The sequence below is a fragment of the Betta splendens genome, chromosome 3 (genome assembly GCF_900634795.4).
Source record: "Betta splendens chromosome 3, fBetSpl5.4, whole genome shotgun sequence".
Classification (NCBI taxonomy): domain Eukaryota; kingdom Metazoa; phylum Chordata; class Actinopteri; order Anabantiformes; family Osphronemidae; genus Betta; species Betta splendens.
In genome coordinates, this window is record NC_040883.2 from 10,928,128 (window position 1) to 10,950,756 (window position 22,629).

Here is a 22,629-nt window from a genome sequence, read left to right on the forward strand (position 1 = left end):
ACGTAAACGCAAGTCCGGTAGTTTCTACAAATAAGAACCGGGTTTACTTCGTTGTTACAGTGATGGACTGACTGAGGGAGTGGTCCGGGCTAATGAGAATGAAAAGAATGATCATGTAATGTTAATGCAGTGAAGTGACTCCCTCTGTGCCTTTATTAAAACAGTTCAATTATTAAGTGTCTAATGGTCACTGTTAACTCACTGATCGTCCTCGGAGAGCGGCAGCCACGGGTCCCCGGCTTCACCGGAGACGTCCCAAAAGCAATTTACTCACCAGCTCGTCTCCTTGCCTGTCAAAGGGACACGCTCGGCTCAGCGTGATGCGTATGGACAAACTGGGCCCGAGCGAGTCACGCGGACGTGTCTGAGTTGCAAAGGAAAGGATGCTGCAGCAGGGAGCGTCATCGCTTCGTCAGGCTAGAAAAACAGCTGAGTCAGGGTTTGCCACTTAACAGTTGTTGAGACCGGGATTCATTTTGAGGGAAGATTTTGCTAATGAAACATTGTTTATGTCATAATCTTAAAATTTTAAAGGTTTTTAGATCAGTCACTTAACACTGTCATATTCTAGGAGTCATTGAAGCAGCAGCAGGTATGGAAATACCAACTTTTATTGTTATTTTAATTCAAATGACAACGTCTGCATTTGGCAACAACTTCCTCCTTATCGAGTTTACAAAAAGTGTCAGTAAACATTTAAAGTGCAAGTAATTTGGCTGCCAAGGGCACAACTCTTAAAGGTTCATGCTACAAGCACTCCAGTCACTTACCTGCTCACCCACCCACACACAGAAAACCTCTAAGCTTCACAGTCGCGTCTGATGATGAGACGACAGAAAGGCGAAGGTTAAAGAAAGGCTGTGTCTGAATAGCTGAGGGGTCGCAGCACGAGCGTTGACCCAGGAACTTGATTAATGCTCATATCACAAAACATAAACATAACGAGAAATGACGCGATTAAAAAAAAAAAAAAAACACCCATCAACTGCAGAGCATAACAAGTGTTCAGTACAGGCTTGAAAGGCCCCTTGCTGGTTTTAATTTGTGTAAAGTTCAGTGCATTTAGGAGCTAAAGAGAGAATTCCTGATGAACAAATGTGTCGGAGGACACATTCTCCTCCCGGGGCTGTACCCCCTCGTCTTTGTGCTATGTGAGGGCATTTAGATTTTAGAAACTCGTCACAGAGGAAACATTAAACAAAGGAGTCACGTCTGAAGGGGTCGGTGTTGGAAGCAACGGCTCAAGCTTGCTCTCAACCGGCTGAAACGGGATTTACTGCAAAAGAAACATCCAAAGAGGAACGCCGTCCGTCCGCGTCCGCCTGGCTCATGTGTCAGACACGTGGCCCAGAGGCGTGTCCGCCGGTCCCAGGAGCCGGTACTTCTCCTCCAGGGAGGGTTCGGCGCCGCTGCCCTGCAGGTGCAGCAGCGGCTTGGTCTGCAGCCGCACGCAGCCCTTCCCCCGGCCTCGCCTCTCCTCCTGGTTCCTGCGGTTGAAGATGTTGATTCTGTGGTCCAGCTCGGGGCTGGTCTTCTCTGAGCCGGCGGGGCTGGGAAACTTAAGGTTAACCGGGTCCACCACCAGGCCCTTTTGGGCCAGGCAGGAGTCCTCGGACAGGGAGGAGAGGAGCTCCTGCACCACCGCGCTGGGGTCCCTGCGGGGGTCCGGGCCTGAGAAGGACGCGGGGCAGCAGCGGCGGGAGCTGCAGCTCTGGCTGAGGTCCTGCGCGGTGCTGCTGCTGCAGCAGTCGGTGCCGGACGACGCCGGCCCGCGGCTGCTCAGGCTGTGCGGCCGGGCCGTCAGGCTGCCGCTGGAGCGGGACACGCTGGCGGAGGCCTCGCTCACAGAGCTGCCCACCCGCTCCATGGACAGCAGGGAGCTGGAGTGGAGGGGCTTCGTCCGAGTGGGCAGGTGCACGTCAATGGCTGCTGTGGTGATGAGCCGGGGGCCCAGACCAGGAGCTGCAGCATCTGTGGGCACATGTAGGAGTCAAAGCAGTGACCGAGAACAGCTACTGAAGCTGCCAGTCACGTTCATGGACTCAGCACAAGTCACTCGATGAGGGAAAATGTGATTTCTTACTGTGACGTGGCAGCTACAAACCATTCATTCACACATGAACCGGGTCGGTTCGGTTCTCTCACCGCTGCTCGCTTCGCTGTAGTACTGGCTGATGTAGTTGTTCATGTCATCATGCACGGCCGGATCTGCAACACCATTATACGAGTAGGCATTAATATGATGCCAGGTACACATAGAACATGTTCGTACACACACGCGCTGTCCGCTGCTGCGACTCTAACTGGATCACTGTCTTCGGGGACTTTTCTAGTTCAGCGCTAACAGGTCCGAATGGAAACTACCTTTATGTTTAGAGCATAATACGAACATGAGACGAGGCGGCCGCTGCCCCGGGCCACAGGTGCTCCGTGGGTCGGTGGCCGGGATCATGCACTGCTCCTCTGTCCATTAGCTGCATCCTCGCGCTCCAGAGAAGCCCTGGGAGGGTGGGTCCGGCTGCAGGGGGGGTGGGGGCGGGGGTGCGGCTGCAGGGGGCCTTTGTTCAGCCTCTGATCGCGCGGATGCGTGGCGAATGGCTGTGATCTCCTCGCTCGCTTGATTGGCCTTGAGCTCACTATCCAGTGGCTGAGTGCGAGCCCAGAGTACCCTGAGTGCTAGCCCCGCTCCCCCGGGACAGGCTGCAGACTCTGATGGGTAATTTCATTTATTTTTCGGCCTGAAATATTAATCCCTGAGCCACCCCTGGAGAGGAAGCATTGCACTCACTAAAACAAGGCCGAGACAATCACCCCACAATTAATAACACATGAGTCTTCGGGAGAAAGAACGGGACGTCCAGCGGCATAAAAAGCTCCTGAGCCGCCTGCGACGGCCACGTGAGCCGGCTGTCAGCGATCTGTGGAGGAGCAGAGCTGACGCGCGAGGTCGTCTGAGCTCAAGTCTAAAGTATTCAAAGCCGAACTACCCAAGCGGCCGCTCCTGGAGCCCGGAGACTCTAGGTTTCATTATCAAACTGCTCTGCGTCTGTACAGACTTTACTAAACTACAGCAAATTATTTGCAACGACAGCGATCCTGATTTTTCATGTAGGTCAAACCTTCGGTTTATGCAAAACCCACTTTGTTATTTTGATGTTTTTTTGCTAATTAGCCTTTAATTCCAAGCATTCAGCGAAGCCCCAGGCGTATTTCACACGGCTGGTGGCGTTTCTGCCTCGGTGTGGCTGTGCTCGCTGATTGCTGCTGCCACCAGAGGACCGTCTGGGACAGAACTCCACCGAGCCATTGATTAACGCGGGTGTTCTCTAGATCGACATGGTTTGGTACTTTGAGCTGGAGAAGCCATCTCTCTCCTGAGACAGACGTTCTCCCAACTGCAGACGCGATAAAAGTTCTGGAAGGAAGAGACACAACGAAGGCCGGGGAGATGTTTAGCACAATGCTGGCTGATACAGACAGACGCATGTGACTTGATTTGACTTGACTTGACTCCAGTTCTGTGGCCTGCGTGTTCATCTCTATGACCATGTTTCTGTGAAAAGCACCAGATTTCCCACTATGCCCCTGGGGTGATTTTGTGGCCACTGTGGAGGCCCCTGATGCCCTATTGTGGTTTTCAGGTGAAGGGAAACAGATGTTGACAGGAGCCCAGTCTTTCCTAACAAGACCCAATGCACAGAGCACTCTGTACCTGAAACGGCCCGAGTGGCCTCGGCTGAAGGAGACAGTTGGGCGTGACAAGCAGCCCGTGCAGGTTGATCCAATGTTGGGGAACATGCTTGTTTTCTGCAGGATTCACCAGATCCTAAAAGCTTTTCTGCCCTCGCGTCGGTCCCCGAGCACCTGCGGTCAGTGTGTGTGTGTGTGTGTGTGTGTGTGTGTGTGTGTGTGTGTGTGTGTGTGTGTGTGTGTGTGTGTGTGTGTGTGTGTGTGTGTGTGTGTGTGTGTGTGTGTCGGGGCTGAGTCTGGCCTCGGAGCTGCTCCAGGGCTCCTGCTCCAGATTAAGTCTACACGGCTCTGGCATCAAGTTCACCTCATGTTACACCACTAGAGACTTTTTGTTCCACAGAATTATGTACATACTTTATGCTGCACCTCTCTCCTGGTTTGTCACGCTGCTTCCTCAAGCAAACACACCACCTGGCATCATGGTCCTCAGCCTCGCTGCTGGTTTTCCTACAGGCCTTTGTCCTCAGTGCATCGGTTTGTACAGTAAGTCTGCAGACTTAGTGGCCTCACTGTACCTGCATCGGCTCGCGGCTCCCTGGGGTTCCTCTGGCCTCCCTCGTCGTCAGACTCCCCTGGAGTCATGCCTTCCACCACCTGGAAGCTCCGGCCCTGCTTGCCCCATACGTGGTGGATCTGCATGGCTGCCTCGCGTTCGGCCGCCAGGTCCAGGTCCTGCTGGGCCAGATGTGCCCTGAGCTGCCTGATCTCAAACTGGGCACGGTTGATTTGTACACGTGGAAGAGAAACGAAATGCAAAGAAAGGGTTGGGAAGAGATTAAAGATAGAGATGAATGAAAGGGTGCAGGAGAGAAGAACAGAAAAGAAGAAGTTGGTCTCCATCACTGCATCCGCTGGTCTGTGATGATCAATGAGGTGCTGCTGCCCTCGTGTGGCGGTAGACGACCTGGCAGGCTAGTGTGAGCCTGTGTGAGCCTGTACTAACTAGAGCATTTAACATAATGCTTAAAGATGATTTGAAGATGATTCATTGTGATACGCCTTCAAAGTAACTATAACTTGGCAGCATTTACTGGGATCACGTTACACCTCTTTCACCATGTGATGTGGGTGTTGTTCGACAGGAACTCACAGCTTGTTCCTGGCAGATCTGAGTGAGACGCTCCAGCTGCTCCTCCCTCACAGCCTTGGTCTTCTCACACTGCTGGATCTCCAGCTCCATGTCCACTTTGACTTGTAGGACGTACGCTAAAGTGGGAGATATGTACACACGATAAGGACACAAGAGTAAACTAACCAGAAGATTGGGAAGTTTTACTTATGGGAGAAAAGTTTGTCTGGTTCAGAGGTCCGAGTTCAGACTAAGGTCAAAGGTCAGGTTTTGCTCCACCAATGTCTGTAAAATCTCACTCATTACTGAAAACTGGTAACTCTACACGTGTGCTGAATGAATTTAGCAACACAATGTCGGGTTGCGGTGCCCCACAGCCTAAAGGTCTCAGCTGTTGGAGCCTGTACAACATCTGGATGAAGAATCAATGGGGCAAAATGTGACCGTCTGTGTTCAACTGGTGAAGTGAGAAATGGTAGCAGCTCACTGTAACGGCAGCTGTGTGTCAGTTCACCAGCTGTTCCCCTCACACACAGCGTGCCCACAGCATGTTACCCTGATCACTCAGCAGCGCTCTGCCGGCATCTTTATTTTTACATGACACACTTTCTGCCACGACGAGACGCTAAAAAAAGGAAACTGGGAGTAATTTTGGAAACCTGTTGTCGTCCCAGCTGGCAGAGAATCAGTCCCTCACACACGTCTGTCAGCCACATGACGCCACACTAAAAGCTAAACTCAGTCCAGAACATCTGGAAACATCTGTAGCCGTGACCCAACCACCAGCTTTGTCCAAATACTGAGATAAGGGTGAGCATGGCCACTCTTGAAATTATTACTTCATTCATGTTTATTATCAACCATTATTATTATGGTTTATGGTTCGGAGCCATGAAGTACTGTATAACGCCCCCACGTACAATTAAAACAGTGAACTGGGCTGATATCAGAGCACTTTCCACACATGGCTCAAGATCCTTTTGTGTTTACGACAAGGTCGTGCGCAGTGATAAGAAACGTGCCGTTCCATGGAACGAACAAACCGCTGCTTGTCTCGTCTCTGGCTTCACATGAAGCAGCTGCACACTGAGCTACTGTGTGCAGCTGATCCCGTGTGCAGCCACCGGCCTGGGGCGAGGGTGACCCCCGAATGCATACCGAACCCTTTGCATTAGCATGGAGGAGAATAACCACTATATTCATTAAAGCCTCTGCAAATCTACTTAACCAGCCCTTTGCAATCAATAGCAGTTAGTGTAGCAGAGCGGCAGCAATTTCCACAGAGGATAATCGATATAGATTTTGCTTTGAATAGTAAATAATTTGTAGAAGCATGAAGACGTCATCTGAATCTTTGTTCCACCTGCTGTTTTGCATGTGGGACCCTTCCACTTAAGAAATGTGGAGCGTTTCCTTTAGTCTGCTCCACGTAATCAGGTTTAGAACGTAGAAACCTTTTCTTGGACGGAGGCAAAAGGTTTTTGTCCGACTCACCATCAATGATCCTCTTGATCCTCCAGATGCGCAGCGTGATGATGAGGCTGATGGCGTCCCAGGGGCTGTTGGGCCCGTTGGCCACCGTGGAGGCCACCATGGGGGCCAGCGACAGCACAATGACGGCACCATCAAACACCTGGGAGGGAACACGGCAAACATATGAAAGATAATACGGATTAAGCTGGAAGCATGATCGGTCGTTTACTTACCTCAACTTTGTTTTCTATGTAGTCCCAGATCCCAAGAACCACAATTCTGAAGACAGTCTAAAGCAGCAGAGACACATGAAAGAAATAATATGGTCTGATGATACGCATAAAACGCTCCAGTCTTATTCTCAGTGTTTGAGTTGTCACCACATTCAGACACTTCTGTCAAGTCAACATCAACAGAAAACTGAAAAGTCTCCTTCATATTTAAATAGCACAGAATAATAACTAGGTGGGAAGTGTCATCTGAAACCAAGTTTGCCAAAAGCAGCCAAAAATCAAAAGAGTAGATGAATTCGATTAGTGCAAAATATGATCCAGAAGAACAAAAATAAACCAGGTTTTCACCTTCTAGAATATTTATAGGCTTTAATTAATGCATCGCAGCCTCGATGCATTTAATAAAGCTGAACCTGGAGGGAATCAGTTCCCTGACACTGGTCCTTGACCTACAAAAGCACACTTGTATCTGCTCACGTGTCAGATTCAGCACCGTGCTCCTGGTTGTGGGCCTTTTGTTGAGGAGGCCCATGATTTACAGCCCAATTAGCGCGGAGGGTGTCAGGTAGCGTCGGCCTGCTAATCCATCACCTGCAGAGGATGTTTGACAACAGCGCTGGTGTCAGGTGAGAGGTGCACGTTCGCCCGCATGTCCCGCTCTGGGATTGGTGTTCAGGGACCTGCTGGTGATAAGGTACGTCTATCTAACCCCGGTTCCAGATGATGTGAGCGGCGAGGTGTTGGGCGGCTCATATGACCGTAACCTCATCCCGCTGCTTATTAGGCCCGGCTTTAATTATTGCCCCCGTCTGCCCGCTGCTAATTAATGTTTCGTTTCAGGTGATGGGGTTGAAGCTGTAAACGTAATTGGTTTGTACTCAAGTGTTGGCCTCTGGGCCACATTTTCCCATTTACATTTTTTTTTCACAGAGTCGTGAGATGACACTTTATAAGGCTGAAGTTTCACTAGGACTAAATACAATTATGGTGCAGATTGAACATCAAGGTAACAATTCTGAAGCTGAACCTTGACGAGGCAATAGACACAATAACAATGGAAATGAAATGGCAGCCGTCTGAGGTCCTGAGACGCAGGACCCGAGGACAGGCTACCCAGAGACACAGGAAACAAATAGATTTGATGCCTAACGCGCAGGTCGTACCTCTGAGAAGAAGAGCGACAGGATGATAAGGCTGATCCAGTGGATAATGCTGGCGAACTGGAAAGCATTGGAAACTGTTGAGAGAAGGACGAAGACACGTTAACCTGACAGGTTGTAGATGCATGTTTCCAATCTGCAGCCTCTCAGCGCGTTGAAGTCGTCCCGCGTGTCACCGTCGCACTCATCGGCTCTCGCTCTCTCTCCTGTTTGTCTTGTGGGACTGGCAGCGAACAGAGTCCCAGCAGCGACACGGAGCTGGAGGCCGGCCAGCGATCGATGGGGACGCTGACAATGCTTTGGTTCATTATCACCTCCCAAACTCTCCATTACTACCATTTACCATCAGGCTCCATCAACTCCTCTTGTGACGACCACGTGGACCGATACCTGCAACCACGCTGTGAAACCTGTCGTTTACAAAGCAGCCATGCAAGCGGCTTACATTGCAGGAGTTTGGTGTCTATGAGCAGCTCCAGCGACAGGAACAGCACCACCAGGATGACACAGGCCACCAGGACACAGTTGAAGCCGGCGCTGAGCAGGCAGACCTGCCACAAGGCAACTCGATGACCACAGCACGGCTTGAGCCAGTTGGACCTGGGAGAGAACACAGAAGCTTGGTTGGTATCCCCAACTCGGCCAACAGAGGGTGGTGCTCCACACTCGTGAGGGCCGGTCTGGAGGCGACGGTCAGAGGAATCATTGATGGAGACGAGGACAGTGAAGCTCTGTGGACTCAGCTGCAGGTGTGACCAGACTCTTGATGGATCCCTTTATACGCAGCCATGAAGGAAGCCACTGTAGAGGACAGCTGCTTAAAACCCACAGCGACACCTTCAGCAAAACCAGTGTGAGATTCAAATAGTACTTCTGACAATTGTTTATCCAGGAAACTCAATGAAACAAATGACCTCCTGTCTGACTGCAGCCGATAAGAATGTTGTGTTTTATTGCTTTTTGCCGGGCAGCGTGAAATAATCATTTGGGCCATAAAGACGTTTGGTCGTAGCGCTATTTCTAACTAGCAGCTACTACACGGGCCAAACAGAAGGAGCTGGGAGAGACGAGGCCTCTCACCAGCTCTCCAGCTGGAGTGGAAAGTTGGCTCTGGCCTCTGCCTTCCCCTTCTCCCCACGCGCTGGCAGGGACCGGGCAGACGCTGGCAGAGCAGGTTCCTCCTGCGCTCACGTCTTCGCTCTCCGCCGCGGCGCCGGCGCCAGCTCGCTGCATTCTCGCTGCAAATCTGATTATGCTGCAGGGAATTTGGATACTTCCACCAGTTATGGACTATGAAATGGAATCTGAATGGGAAAGGGGAGCATGCAAATGAAGCGGCAGTCATCGACTCCAGAAGCGCGAGACAGGAACTAATTAAGCCACAAAATCTACGTTATACCGATGAAAGATGTGCATCATGAAATCTGAAGACAAAATGTTATTAGATTTATTTATTAAAAAGAGGTTCCAGGATAATATAAAGAAGAGAACCAGATAAGAACCTGTTGCGTTTTAGCCCAGACGGACGCTTTTTTCTGCTCAGTGAGTAAAAGAGGCCACGTGTGAAATATTACACAAAACATAAGCAGCATTAAAAACAGCCTGACATTTAAGCAAATGTCAGTAAAGGATTGCAACATATGGTCCAGTCGCTCTGTTAACATCAAAATAAGAAACAGGTGTCGTTTTTTGACATTGTGAGGGTTTGAGAGGCGCAAATACCAGAACCTGCTTAATCATTTCTTCTGTGCCCACGTCTGAGCAGCTGTCAAAGTGATCGCTCCATCCGTCCACGCATCTCTCCCAAGGAGCCACAGGCCGCTAAACAACGCACGCCTAATCTAATAAAGGCACAATCACGCTGATAGCAATCATCTTCTTGGCTTTGGGTGGGGCGGCACAAGTGCACGAGCTCCAGATGGTGCCGAATCTGCTCCGCCAGAATATTGGCCACACTCTGAGGATGCCAGGTATCGTGTCCTTCTGCAAACGGCTCCGCCTGCCAAGAAGCAAACGATGGGCCTCGTATATATATTACATTTATATTTACTGGCACGGAGGTGGCTCTGGAAGAAACACTCCCCAGTGTGCTCATGTAGTGGAATCTGTGGGGCTCTGGGGTCTGTAAGCCGGCTCCCTGAGCATCGTACATACCCCTCGATGAGGAAACACACCTGGACGGATAAACAGCCCCCCTCCTGTTTAGAAGACGCCCCTCTGATCAGGCGAGTGTCACCTCCAATCCCACTGACGGGTCTGTGGCTGCCAGCAGCGAACGCAGAAGCATATGCTCCTAGTGCGGCTGTTCCAAATGTGCAAGGAGTCCAGAGTCGGAGAGCAGATGGTTCATCTGAGTCTGAACTGTCCAAGAGGGAAAGAGGAAGAAACGAGCCTCCTACCAGCCGAGGGCTGAGGCTCCAAAACCTCCACAAGCTCCACAAGCACTGGCTCATTTACAGGTTTGGAAGGAGCCGCCCCACGTTCAGCCCCATATGAGAAATATTACAGTAAGAACTGGGTCGTTACATTGTACCTTTACAATGTTAACCTGAGCTACACTGATCATTACCAGTATATTTATTATACACTGATAATAAATACTGATAAATTGCTCACACCGAAACTTCCTCATGGAAAGGAAAATGTAAAATGTCTTCTTTTTGGAATAAAGGATTCTCTGAAGGTTTTCATTGGGTCAAGTCCGTTCTGGCCTTGTTTAATTAGCCCCTTCCCCCTTCTCTCCCGGGCCTCCCGATTCCTCTGCCACAGGGAAGGCTGCAGGCCCACGAGTGGCGGCGCTGCTGAAGGTGTGCATCACTTCTCAAACACATTTGGGTTTCTTGTCTGTCTCAAGGACAAATGAACATTCTACCACTACGCTGTCAAAACATCTAAAAAAGGCTTTAATTCCTGAGATTTCAAAATAATCTTCTGACAATCTACCTTCGCGCTCGCAGCCTGCGCAAAGTAATAATAGAGTCAGTCTGTACAAACACAATATTTATGGGAGACTAGAACTAGACTAGAGCAGCCACATATCAGATTATCAGAAGTTAAATCATTTCATTTTCTATCATATCATCAGAGCCCTCGGACACCTCACCGTCCCAAATAGAGACTAGCAAATTTCCATTTCCTGCCAAAACTAAACACACTTGACTGAATGAGAATGTGTGAACATACACTGTTTGTTCCTCTGTTACAACCTGACAAGTAAAATCTTTTATTAAGTAACATAATGAAATTGTCGGTAACACAGTCACACAGGCTCAGATGTTTTCCATGCGTTTGATGCTTTTATCTTCTTTATGTTCCTCCTGCTGCCTCACACGTGCTCACGGCGCCATCACATTGATGGAGGCTGCACACACACACTGACCTTCCAAACCAAATAGTCTTTACCCAGCGATCACGAAAGGCAGCTCACTATCTGTATCTGTACCTGTATCTGCAGGTTAAATACAATCAGAGCCATTAATTTCTGAACGAATAGATTGGAGGATGTAAAGTGTTAAAATACTTCAAACAAGTCTAAGCAGCTGTTTAACTAGGTACAAATCAACTATCTGAATTATTGTTTTCTTGCCCGACATAGTTGATGCACTTAATAATCCCTTGATTAACTGACTCGCATCTTCCTCTGGCTGCAGGACTTGACTGTTCTTTGCTGATGTGCTGCGATCGATGGTGCATGAGCATCGGTAATGGAGAACCTTTCAGATGTAAAATTAATTACCTGCAATCTGACAGCATCAGGGACAGTCAGCATGTATTTTATGCTTAGTTGCTGCTCCCGCTCCTGCGCCTGCTTTAGCATGAAGCTTTGTGTACAGTGTGTGCATGGCTCGTCGAAACGTGGAGGCTGCTGACGTGTTCCTTTCTATGCGGCCGGATAAGACGCTGTTTGTCGGCTGCTTGTTTTGCAATATTTATCAGACGAGACTGAATTTAGCATCAGCGGTTTGGCAATTTAGCTTGAAGAGATAATAATCCCCTCCAACGCCGTCTCGTAAAACACTGGCGTAGAAACACATGTTTTGATGTTGGCCTGCAACCAAGATCCATTCACATATAATAGAGCAAACCCACTAATACTGCACATATCGATACAATGCAGCGGGTCACATGTTATCTTCCAATACAACATCCCTTCATGTCCCTACAGTGTCATTAGCCTCTTTGATGGTTGGGTTCAAGCCTGATACAGAGACAGGACCACAGTCTCCCCGACCAGCAGACGTGATGAGTCCAACACTCCAGAGGTTTGGTGGCTCATTTCACATGCTGATATCGATTACGTCCGCTGATTTAATCTCCCTCCTCGGTTGCCGTGTCCAGCTCCACTCAATCTCACCACCGGTAGCAAACGAGCTCTATCAACGCAACACGCTGCCTAACAGGAGGCGCAGGGAGATGATCAGACTTAAAAGGGAACCACGAGAGTCAGACTAAAATTATAACCGTGATATAAATGTTATTTGATAAAATGAGCATTTGGATGTGAAAATGGAGCCATAATTGTGGGAGCAAACCGTTTGAGAGGTGACCTTGTCGGCTGCGTGTGCTCATCTAGAGGCGGCTCGGACCAGGTGGGTCTGTCAGGCCGTCGGGGCAGAGCGGGTCAGGGAATTGGTTCTGCTGCTTTAATAAGACTCATTAACATAGTGCATGTGTCACCAGCAGCGTCCGTCCGTCCGTGGTTGGTGTAAAATTGAGGTTTGTCCGATTGTCACTCACAGGTTTGGCGCTTGTTGATCTGATCTGAGCCAGCGCACAGCTGCAGACACCAGACCAGGCTCATCTCATCAGGAGATCAGGTGAAACCTTTAACCTTTAGAGCCACACCAGCAGAACCGACACGCGAACGCCTAAACACAGAAACACAGCGAGCAGGCGCACGGAAGCAGCTTGATGACTAGAGGGAGCGTGGGCGGCCATGAAAGTGCTGAACACCAGCCCACGCCGCCTTGGCCCTCCCAGCATTTTTCCTAGACAGGAAGATGGATGGACCCAACTCTATTAATAACTACACTCCACTTACCATGGCGCCCAAACTGCTAACACTGCAACTGCCCCCTGATGCTAGCTGGAACAACCACCTCCCACAATGTCGCCCACGTCTCTACTGATAGGAACGTCGACCAGGACAGACCTCCAACTTCTCCCCCCTAACGTCACCTTCACGGCCAAAAGCCTGTGACGGAGCCTGTGGTGGACCATTTACTGCACCGGTTTTCAGCGCTTTGTGCGAAAGGAGACAAAATAAGATGAGACAGAGATGAATTGAGGAATGAGGAAAAATCAAAACCACTTGGAAAAGTGGCGAAAGCGTGAGAGTGAGAGAGGAGCTACATGTGCAGAGCGTCAATGGAGGAACGTGATTGTTCCTAATGAGGCGGAAAAACTTGGAGTATGAGCTAAAGCATGATCACAGAGGATTAGACAGACCACTACGCAGTGCAGTGCTTTTCAGGCATGGCCTTGTTTCCTCCCGCTCCCTTTTCAGTGCACGCTCACTCTATGTGCTCCGTTTCTATTCCGTATGGGCGCGGAACAGACAGGAAGAGAAAGGGCAGCACCCGAACCGACAGACAGCAGCGAGGGCACCTTCGCAATGCGACCGGCCACGATATGCAAACATGGCTGACAATAGGTGCTTCATCACACGGCGGCAGCTCGTTCTCCTGATTAATCCCCTCCGCTCGCGAAAGACACAGTTCGGGCAAAGCATGACAGCACAGAGCCTGGTGAGCATCTCGTCTGAAGCTGTGGGGGAAAACAGGCTGTGGGTCACTGCTTGTTCCCAACATTTGATGCATTCAATGCACACGCATGCATCGCCTACTCACTTTCATTCTCCTGTGAGCACATGAAAGAGAACTTTGAGCCGCCGGAACGTTGATGAAGCACCTCCGCACTGCTTGTGGCAACGGTTCCGACCCTGATGCTCCATCAGACAACGTCAAAGGTAGAAACAGAAGCGCTGAATAGCGAAACCCGTCGCACAACACGATGATGGTGCAGGTGTGACGTTGGTGAGTGTCGTTTAAAGGAGCCTAATGGCCGCCGTCTGCTTGAGAGGCAGATCGATACGGTAATGAGGAGAATCACAGAGGAGCCCACCGGTGCTGAAACCCACAGAATAAAACATCTGGGTCCAGGAGGGAGACGGCTGACGGACACGTTCAGGGAGACACAGTCGGTAGATTGATTCCACTGACGCAGCCTCAGTGTCAGAAGACGTTTCCTCCTCGTTCAGTGCTGAATCAGAAGTCTCGGGTTTGGGAGACTATGGCGCCGACCGAGGCAGCAGTGATGAATGGGAAGGATTAGTGTGGGTTAAAGGAGGAGTGGGGGTGCAGCGTTCCTGGAGCTCCTGCCTGCTGGATTTAAGTGGAATTTTATTAAAGCCAGAAGAAAGAAGGGCGCCTTCTACAGCTCCACCGGCAGTTACACAGTTAGCATTTCATGCTAATCACCTGAATACGAAATAATGACCCATCGCACTAAGCACATAAGTCAATTGAGGACCCAGCAGCTGCTGTTCGGATCAAGAGACATTTAACCCGCTGCCCCTCGAACCCCGGCTCATTTGAAGATGCTGGTCACCCTGGGTTTGCAGGCCTGCGGCCCAGTTAGCGGGTGGGTCTGAGCAGCCTCACGGGCCTCCACAGGCCGAGAACCAGGAAATGCTGCATAATTTATCACTGCACACCAGCGCGGGTCTCAAATCACAGTCACACTACACACCTGTCTATTATGCAAAGGCAGGGACATGGATGCCATGACTGAGCCCGACACCGATACCGGCTGGAGCGGCCGGGAAGCGGCGCCGTCCATCTGTTTCTGACCAGGACCGGCTAACTGAGGGGACCCAATGGACCGAGACCTGATTTGGTGTCAAACCAAGGACTTGGACCAGGTACTGAGTATAAACATGGCGTGTGTGTGTGTGCGTGTGTGTGTGCGTGTTGGACCCCGCGCCACAGCTTATGGTGTTTATGTTCTTCCTGGTGAGAACCTGCGCTGGGAGCCAGGTTTGAGTCACAGTTGCCGGACAGAACGGAGAGACTGGGCAGAGAGCGGCGTTCACTGCTGTCAGCGTTGTGACTAATCAAACAGACAGCTGTGACGTGACCTCACAGCCATATGTCGCACCGGCCTGGTGACCTGGACTCAAACCAGGACAATGACAAGCAGGTCAACGATTCAACGCGCCTCTATTTCCTTCATCGCCTTAAGGATCTTACAGTTTGTGTTTCACTGTGAGTCCTGAATGTACTAGGTGCGATCAAGTAAAACCTCCTCAGTAAATCCCAACTGAATAAATGATCATAAGCAACGACTAATTCCTGGTCACAGTAATAATGAAAAGGAACAAATTAGTCGTCAGCAGCCTGGGAAGTCGCTTCAAACCAAAGACTGTAGTTCAAAGGTGTTTAACTTTAAACAATGAAGTCATTAAACATGACAGGACGTATAGTACAGCGATTATCAGCTCCCGCTTCGTGTGCTCAGAATATAGGCTGTGGCTGCTGGCGGCCGGGGAGGCGGCTGTGTACTTAGTCTGAAATGATGAATTGATCTGCATTAGCTGCTGGATGCTGGACAGCCCAGGGGGCGTCGCTTAATGATAGATGCACACAATACTGTGCAACGCAGACTGAGTCGAGGTCCCAGGGAGGAAGACTTAACACATGATGGATGATAATCATCTCTCTGTGTGGCATCCGTGCACCGTGGAGGTGTGTGTGTGGGGGGGGGGGGGACTCGACCCACTTAGGAGCGGGTCGAGTCGTGGCGTTCACCGACTGCAGTCAGCAGTCAGAGAAGTCCAACATGAAGGACGGAGCTCACTGCTGTCAATCAAGCAATGGAGCTGGAGCAAAAGCGCTGTTCGGGTCAGAACCTGCAGAGCTCTGCCGTTTCACCGGTACACAGTCTGAACGGTTGTTTTGTTTTCAGCACAGATATTTGTGATGCACAACTTTTCTTTACACATTCCAGCTGTCAGGTGTTACTCAGCACGAGGCATCGGCCTCGGGAACCCTTCCAGCTCCTGCCTTTGCATTATTCGGTCAAGTCCGGTACGCGCAGCGCGGCTCATGACAGGAAACATCAGCGGGCTTTGCTTGCGTCGGTCGGGTTCTCATTGCAGATGCTACGAGCGCATTTAGAAGGACGGATCCCTGCGGCGCCGCACGTTCACGGGTGACGGGTGAGCGCGTACGGCTCAGCACATCCAGTGGCTCCAGTCTGGAAGTCTCAGCGAGCAGGAAAACGCTGAATACGAATCGGTCAGAATCGCTTTGTGCAGGACCTACGAAGAATCTGAAGCCGAACCAGCACGTCTGCTGTAGGTACGGTTGCTCCTCCATTAAATGAATACGCAGGTCGACCAAACGTCCTACTTGTGCCACTTTAATTGGAAAAAAGAAAATACTACAAACAGCACACGCAGCGAAGGTGTCAGATTTGTCGGCTTAAACCTTCCCGGCCGCCTCCTAAGCCTAACGTTCCGTCCGTCCGTCCGTCCGTCCGTCCCGGCTCTCGCGGCCTTTCGTTTTACTCACCCCTCCCTGTTCTCGTCTTCATCTGCATTGGAGATGAGCTGCGAGCCGGCCAGCGACAGGTCCAGGGCCGTCAGTGGCAGATCTCTGTAGCCAAAACTCACCAGCTGGACCGGAGGAGCCAAGCACTGGTTGTCATCCTCCACCGGCTGGGAGATGATCTCCAGCTCTGACAGGCCTGCCTGCTCCACTTCCCTGCTTCACGCCAGCACCGGCAACAGACAGGGAAAAGAAAGCGGAGAGAGAAGTGAACATTATGACAAAAGAGCAACACATCAACCACCCCCTCAAATAAGGTCTCTATGCCAGAATGGCTCATTTGGGTAAAAAGTGTCAAATAGCAAAACCAAAATAAGAGTAAGACAGATTATCATCAGGACAATAGCAAAGGTCTGTGGGCCAAGTGTGTGTGTATGAGGACAGCAGCCATGAGAGGGCTACGAGCTCCAGGGGACTGCTGAGCTCCAGACAAGCTGCTGCAGTGCCTTGCTCAAAGGCCGTGCGATGCCGAGACACTCCTGATGTTGTACAGTATTTACTGTTGACACTAATTTCCACACACTGTTCAAACCCTGTGTAGAAACTACCACCTGTTTTTACCTTGCAGGAAAGTAGTAGCAGCGGTTTCCACCTTTACAACTCACAACCCCATCCAAATTCCACTATTCAGGGTTGAACTCAGGGTGGGCCGGTGTGCAACCACCACGACACCCAGTTGTGTAAAAGCCGGGCCGTCTCAACCGAGCACGGAGGTGGAAACAAGCGCCGAGTGCAGCTGCAGACTGCGTGTGTGCACACTGCGCCGTGTATTTTTAGAGCAGAGCAGATGCTGGTGTATCACGTCTGCTGTGACGTCATCGCCTTCCCTTTGTCAGCCCAACGGATCCCCACTCTCCTTCAGACGTCAAGCAAAAGTCAGGGATGCGGTGCAGGAGGAGGGAAACATCTGGGCTTACGCAAGAGGGAAGGAAGGAACAATGGGCGTGAAGAGGAAGGAGAGGTAGCGAGACGAAGGCATAGAGACGAGGAGGAAGAGGAAGAGGAAGCAGGTTTAACTCCACGATCCCCTTTGTTCTGCATAAAACACAAAAAAACTATTGGTAGCAGCGGTTTCCAACAATAGATTCAGATATAAGTCTAATTATATTTAAATCTAACTAAAGGACACATTTAAGACACCTGAAACATTGAGTCTCCAGTCTTCTTCCCTTCATTTCCTTTTTTGCATTTTACGAGAGAAGCGTTGACCTTTGGAACAGCTGCCTCTTTATTCAACCAGTGAACTGAAGAGCCGACGCCGGGAGAAACCACAGAAGAGCAACAAACAATGAGACCGGTGATCCTTTATGCTGATCCACAGTAAACAGAGGACTCCGACGCTGCAGTGGCTTCAGCTTTTCATTAACTAAAGCCCTGTGCTTGAGGACGGAGCGTTATTGCCGCGTGGTCTCCGGAGCCGCTGCCCTTCTCCCGTTTCCCTGGGCGAGGCGACCTTCCACAGCAGAGCCGGGACGCGTCTGACTCACGGAGCGGCGCCACTCAAACGAACATTAAACCCCGCGTCCGCAGCAGTAAAAACCTTGCTAAACTATTTGCAGTTTGCAGTCGGCCGCTTACTTCTGCGTTCTACAGTAAATCTGTTTCGGGACCCGGCGGATGTGCTCCGACTGCTAATCCCCCTCACATGCGTTTCACCTGGAAACGAACCGATTCCCACGCAGCGGCTGACGGACGCGGGCCTGGCTCTCTGCCCAAGCAATCAGGGCCACACACATAACTAGCGGTGACAGACGCAAGCTGTCCGGAGCCCCACGGACCCCCGGCTCCCGGCGAGGAACCTGTCTGCCAGCAGAGACGACCCGGCTCGGCCCAGTCCTCAGCCACCATCTTCTGCGGTGAATCCATTAAACACAGGCCGGATCAGCATGAACGCTGAGGATGGTTGAAGTTCCAGGCTCCATACTAATAAAACGTGGGTTGTTATAACAACACAGCAATAAAATATAAATAAATGACCTTATGCACTATAATCCCACAATGCACCAGCGTCCTTTTCTGATTCTGTACAAATATACACACGCTGTTGAAACACTGACCTTTGCGCATCCCGACGCTCTTATGTAACAGAAATGACAAATTGCTAAATTCCCCAAAACACTCTTTCACGGACACACTAACAAGGCTGCGGCTGCAGATGAGCACCCAGAGGAATGAGGTGATATTCAGGGAAGCAGGCTTCCCTGCGGGCGGCAGATAAAATTAAATGGTGGACCGGAGAGTCGTGGGCCAGGTAGGAAAAGGTCAGTGTGTGACAAACGCTGCTCGGGGGGGTTTTCCGGCCAAAGCAGAAGGTCATGGAAGTAACTGGGGGGCAGCGGTGCCGAGAAACGCCGCTCCTCGGGGGGGGGGGGGGGGGGGGGGGGGGGGGGGGGGGGGGGGGGGGGGGGTGGGGGGGGGGGGGGGTGGGGGGGGGGTGGGGTGGGGGGCATCTGGTGCACGGCCCTCGTGCAACAGGGCAGAGGGAGAAGCGTTCGGCTAATTAGCAAGTCCGAGCATAAAAATACGCCAAGCCAATGCAAACACGGGCCTCTCAGCAGGTGAGAGACCCGATATTATCATTGATAATGAATGTCTAACCTGCACTTATGGAACCCAGGTCTCTCTGGGGCCTGAAGGGGGGGGTCGCTGCTAAAAAGGGCTCGACGTGGCATAAAGGATCATTTTAAAACCCGCGGATGAAGAGGAGCCACGTCAAAACTGTGTCCTGACTGATTCCTTGTAAATCAGTTTGACAAAGCGCCTTAAAGTGAACCAGCACATTAATGGGCTTTTTAAACTTTTATCGGACCCTGGTCATGAATCATAAATCCCGCTGACGTCGTGCATCATGAAGAGAGATCTTCCACTCAAACACTGGTTGCACTGAGCCGTTTGTGGACGTTAAATAGCGTTCAGGAATATGTGGAATAATATGGAAACGCAGCAGCGGAAGTCTGAGCATCTCTGAAGGAAAGGAAACATGAAAACTATGAGCTTAAACTCTCCCCAGGCGAGTTTGGGTCTTTGGTGCCAGAATGAAACTACAACCAGACTTGGCTTCAGCACCGAGCGCAGCAGATGTTTCCTGCTCCCACCAGCTGCTGTGGAGAACTTTCCTTTGGAGAAGCTGTGGACGGCTGCGTGTTAGACTTAGAGATTCAACACGTGAGCGTGGAACAGCCAAGGACGAACTCTTCTACTTCGACTGAAACGAGTCCGAAGCAGCGGTTTTCTCAAATCTTCTCATTGCTTCTAAACCAATAAAAAAATCTGTGTTTAACATTTCGTTCTATTAAGTCATGGCGTCGATCACCTGTTGCATCTTCAGGTAATTCCCTTCGACACCTCATGTCAGCAGATGAAAGGGACATGAGCGCATTGAAGATATCACAGATTAAACCCTAATGAAGTGTGGACTGAACAGCAGACGGTTCTGGTCCTGGTGTGACCACCATGTTATCGGACCTCCACAGATTACAGGCAGTGAAATCACGAGCAGGAATGAATCAGCAGCTGAAACGGAGGCAGACATGACCTTTGACATCGCCAGCGGCCTAAAGGAGATTATTTTAATTTACACATACGTTAGGGAACACGGGTCCTAAAAGACTTAATAATGATTATAGACCTGGGCAAACAGCGGACCGCCTGTGTTTGTGCACTGCAGGAAAGATGAGTTGTCATTTGTGAGAGTCAAATGAGAGTCACTTAGAGTCAAAGGACAATTAATCACAATTTGTTTAAAACGCAGGTGAGATCCAATATTTCATCGGGCACACAGCACACAAATATTCCCACTACGCTGCACATGTCACAGCAGCAAAGTAGAAATCAGTAGAAAACAAAACAGAACTGATCAGCTAAAAATAAGATGCACTGAACTCGAGTGCTTCCAGTTTCTGTCACAATCTGCATCGTCCACTGACTTTTAATCCATTTAATTCACCCTGGGGACAATTAGTTCAGAGGAGGAAAGTGTCCTATTGTTGTCTGGTGCAGGTTTAGCAGTTTGGCAGCTCTGGGCCTTTGTTGCCAGGTTTCTTGTTTTATGATGCGTCACATCTTTTCCATTTCCATTGAAAGCGTTCCTGGTCCCGTCAGGTGACGTCCAGTAAACGGTCAGGCCCATTCTAAGCCACCGCTGTGCGAGGTCATCTGGTTTTGACCTTCGGCTCTGATCTTTGGACAACGTGTCCTGGCGATTTTTTCTACCTGCGATTCACTCACCGTCCCAACGTTCTAACAATCGGCTTTGTGTGTGCAGCAAATGTGAGCTGCATCTGATGCCGACGCTTTCTACTTTGAACACAGTGTGAAATGACATCGCGCTGAGCTCAGCTCTGTATGGGACCAACAGCCGAACTGGTTCTGATATAAAAGCCCAAATGGGGCAATAATTTAGGGCTATTCATCTAGGTCATGAGAATAAAAGCAGCTAGTTAAGACGAGCCCACTGAGCCGAGCTACGCCGGCAGAAGCGCGAGTTGACAGAGAATAATGGTTTCCACTGTTCTCCCTCAGCTCCAAGTTTGTCTTCGCGGACGCTCGCAAACATACGCACAGGCCACAGCGCGTCGCCTGAGCAATGCATCAGCTGTTCTCAGCACCAGAACCCAAAATAGAAAGCTGGTAGAAATGTGGGGTTTGAGAGGAGCAGGAGCGCGTGGACTGCACTTACTCAGCATTAGCCATGATGCTGGCGCTGGGGAGATGCGATGCTCGTCACGGCTTCCACTCAGATCTGCCCGGTTTAGTGCTGCACTTCACGCTTTCACCTGCTCGATGGCGTTGTCATCTTGGACCTGCAAGGAACATGAAACAATGCAAGAGAATTCCCCGAAGTCCAAAAGCGAACGCACTTGTGCACGTGAGCCTCGTGGCCACTTGCCTGATGTGATGTTCAGTTTTTCCTCAATATAAACAGGTCATCAATCAAGAGGAGCATCCACCACGTTACGCACAAAAAGTCTAAGTGACCAACACCACAAGGAGCAGCACTTTTTGAAGTTGACTTCTAACTCCGAGTGGAACGATGTGACACAAGTCTGGCTCCTGTTTCCTGAGCCGTCGCCTCAACTTCACGCATACCTGCTGTTAAACGTGAACTTTTAATCCAAATCCTACAGATCCTGGACCAGAGGTGCAGGACTCCACTGAACCAGCTGAGTCCATGTGCAGCTCCAGGACTAAATCTGCAGCCACTGACTTGCTGGCATCAGCCTCCAGAGAGAAGCTGAGTGACGCTGGAGCTGCGGGCTCTTTATAAAGGCACGACTGAGTAAATGACCTACCTGTGTGAGGTTTACATAGCTGCTGTGCCTCCCGCTGCCCCCTGCGCTGATAGTAATGTCTCCCTGGGTGGCGATCAGAGCAAGTGAAGCAGCAGCAGCCTCGCAGTGTGTAGGCTGCAGCTATCCTTAGCCTTTCGCATGGGACGAGCACCACCGCCGCCGCTGCTCGGCTTTCGGTGCAAACCCAACGGATGCACGCGGCATCGTCGCTCGGAGAGCTCGTGGTCCGTGCGAGCGCTGTTCGCAGCGACTAAACGACGATCCCGTGAGCGCAGCCTGGCGGTTTCAGGGCTGCGTGCGCCCGATCCAGATCCAGATCCCGAGCCCACGGCTTCCACGGCCGGAGCAGCGGGAGCCCCGCGAGCGGAGCTGTCCAGGTGCTGAAGCGAGCCCGACGGAGCCGCGGCTCGTTCCCGATGGCCCTTCGACAGCAGCGGCCGGGCGACGTGGGGCGAGCTTCATCCAAACGCCATCAAAACATCGAGCTCTCGGTGCCGGAGACGGACAGTGGCCAGTGAATCGTGCGAAATTTGCATCGCTCCGGTCACGACATAGCGGCGTCGAAGCGCTGGCCGTGGGCTTTGGACGCGCGCGTGTTGGAAATTAAAGCCCACGAGCAGATTCTCTCGGTTACCGACGGAGGCCAATTTGAGCGGATGGTCGCCACAGATGATGTTATTAGCTGTACGCCTGCTAGGTCGTCCTCTCCGTGTCATGAGCGTTTTTATGGTTTCCCAAAATAAAGATACTATGAGAATATAAATTGTCTTTACAGCAATTGGCTTAACCGTTTGTCATTCATCGGGATTAGCCAGTCGATGGTTAAAGCGCACATCAATCAATGAGAAGTGCCTCTTCCTTTATTTAAACACGCCTGGACGTGGGCTGCTGGAGATGTTATAGGTTGAGGCTCAGATTTCAGGGTGTGCGCAAATCATGAGAAGCGGGGCTGTGAATTAACTGGTAATGGGTCCGCACTCAGCCGAGGAAAGACGCCTGACACCCAGCGGACTTCAGGACCGGGTTCAGCGCCCTCAGGGGAAA

General features: G+C 50.8%; 1 protein-coding gene across 3 annotated transcripts; it reads right to left on the bottom strand.

Moving 5' to 3' along the window:
• Positions 1-593: 593 nt before the first annotated feature.
• LOC114851739 (transmembrane protein 266-like) lies at positions 594-22,419 on the bottom strand. 3 transcript variants are annotated; one of them, XM_029143373.3, is made up of 11 exons: positions 21,586-22,419; positions 20,973-21,096; positions 16,259-16,450; positions 8,131-8,285; positions 7,689-7,762; positions 6,526-6,582; positions 6,314-6,452; positions 4,841-4,956; positions 4,266-4,461; positions 2,146-2,208; positions 594-1,971 (listed from the first exon to the last, which is right to left on the bottom strand). In XM_029143373.3, exons 2-11 carry the CDS (start codon positions 20,984-20,986, stop codon positions 1,328-1,330), a joined length of 1,650 nt encoding a protein of 549 aa, XP_028999206.1. In that variant the 5' UTR covers positions 20,987-21,096; positions 21,586-22,419; the 3' UTR covers positions 594-1,327. The 3 variants fall into 3 exon arrangements, with proteins under 3 accessions (XP_028999206.1, XP_028999204.1, XP_055363266.1); XM_029143371.3 differs by having other exon boundaries at positions 16,259-16,453; positions 21,586-22,418; XM_055507291.1 differs by lacking the exon at positions 21,586-22,419 and adding an exon at positions 21,183-21,514 and having other exon boundaries at positions 16,259-16,453.
• Positions 22,420-22,629: the final 210 nt, after the last annotated feature.

What these genes read in the sequence shown, in the direction of transcription:
- LOC114851739 (XM_029143371.3), bottom strand. An exon ending in GAAGACGAGAACAGGGAGGG is followed by an intron (nt 8,286 to 16,258) that starts GTGAGTAAAACG and finishes GTTCTCTCCCAG; the next exon opens with GTCCAACTGGCTCAAGCCGT. An exon ending in GATCAAGAGGATCATTGATG is followed by an intron (nt 4,957 to 6,313) that starts GTGAGTCGGACA and finishes CTCCCACTTTAG; the next exon opens with CGTACGTCCTACAAGTCAAA.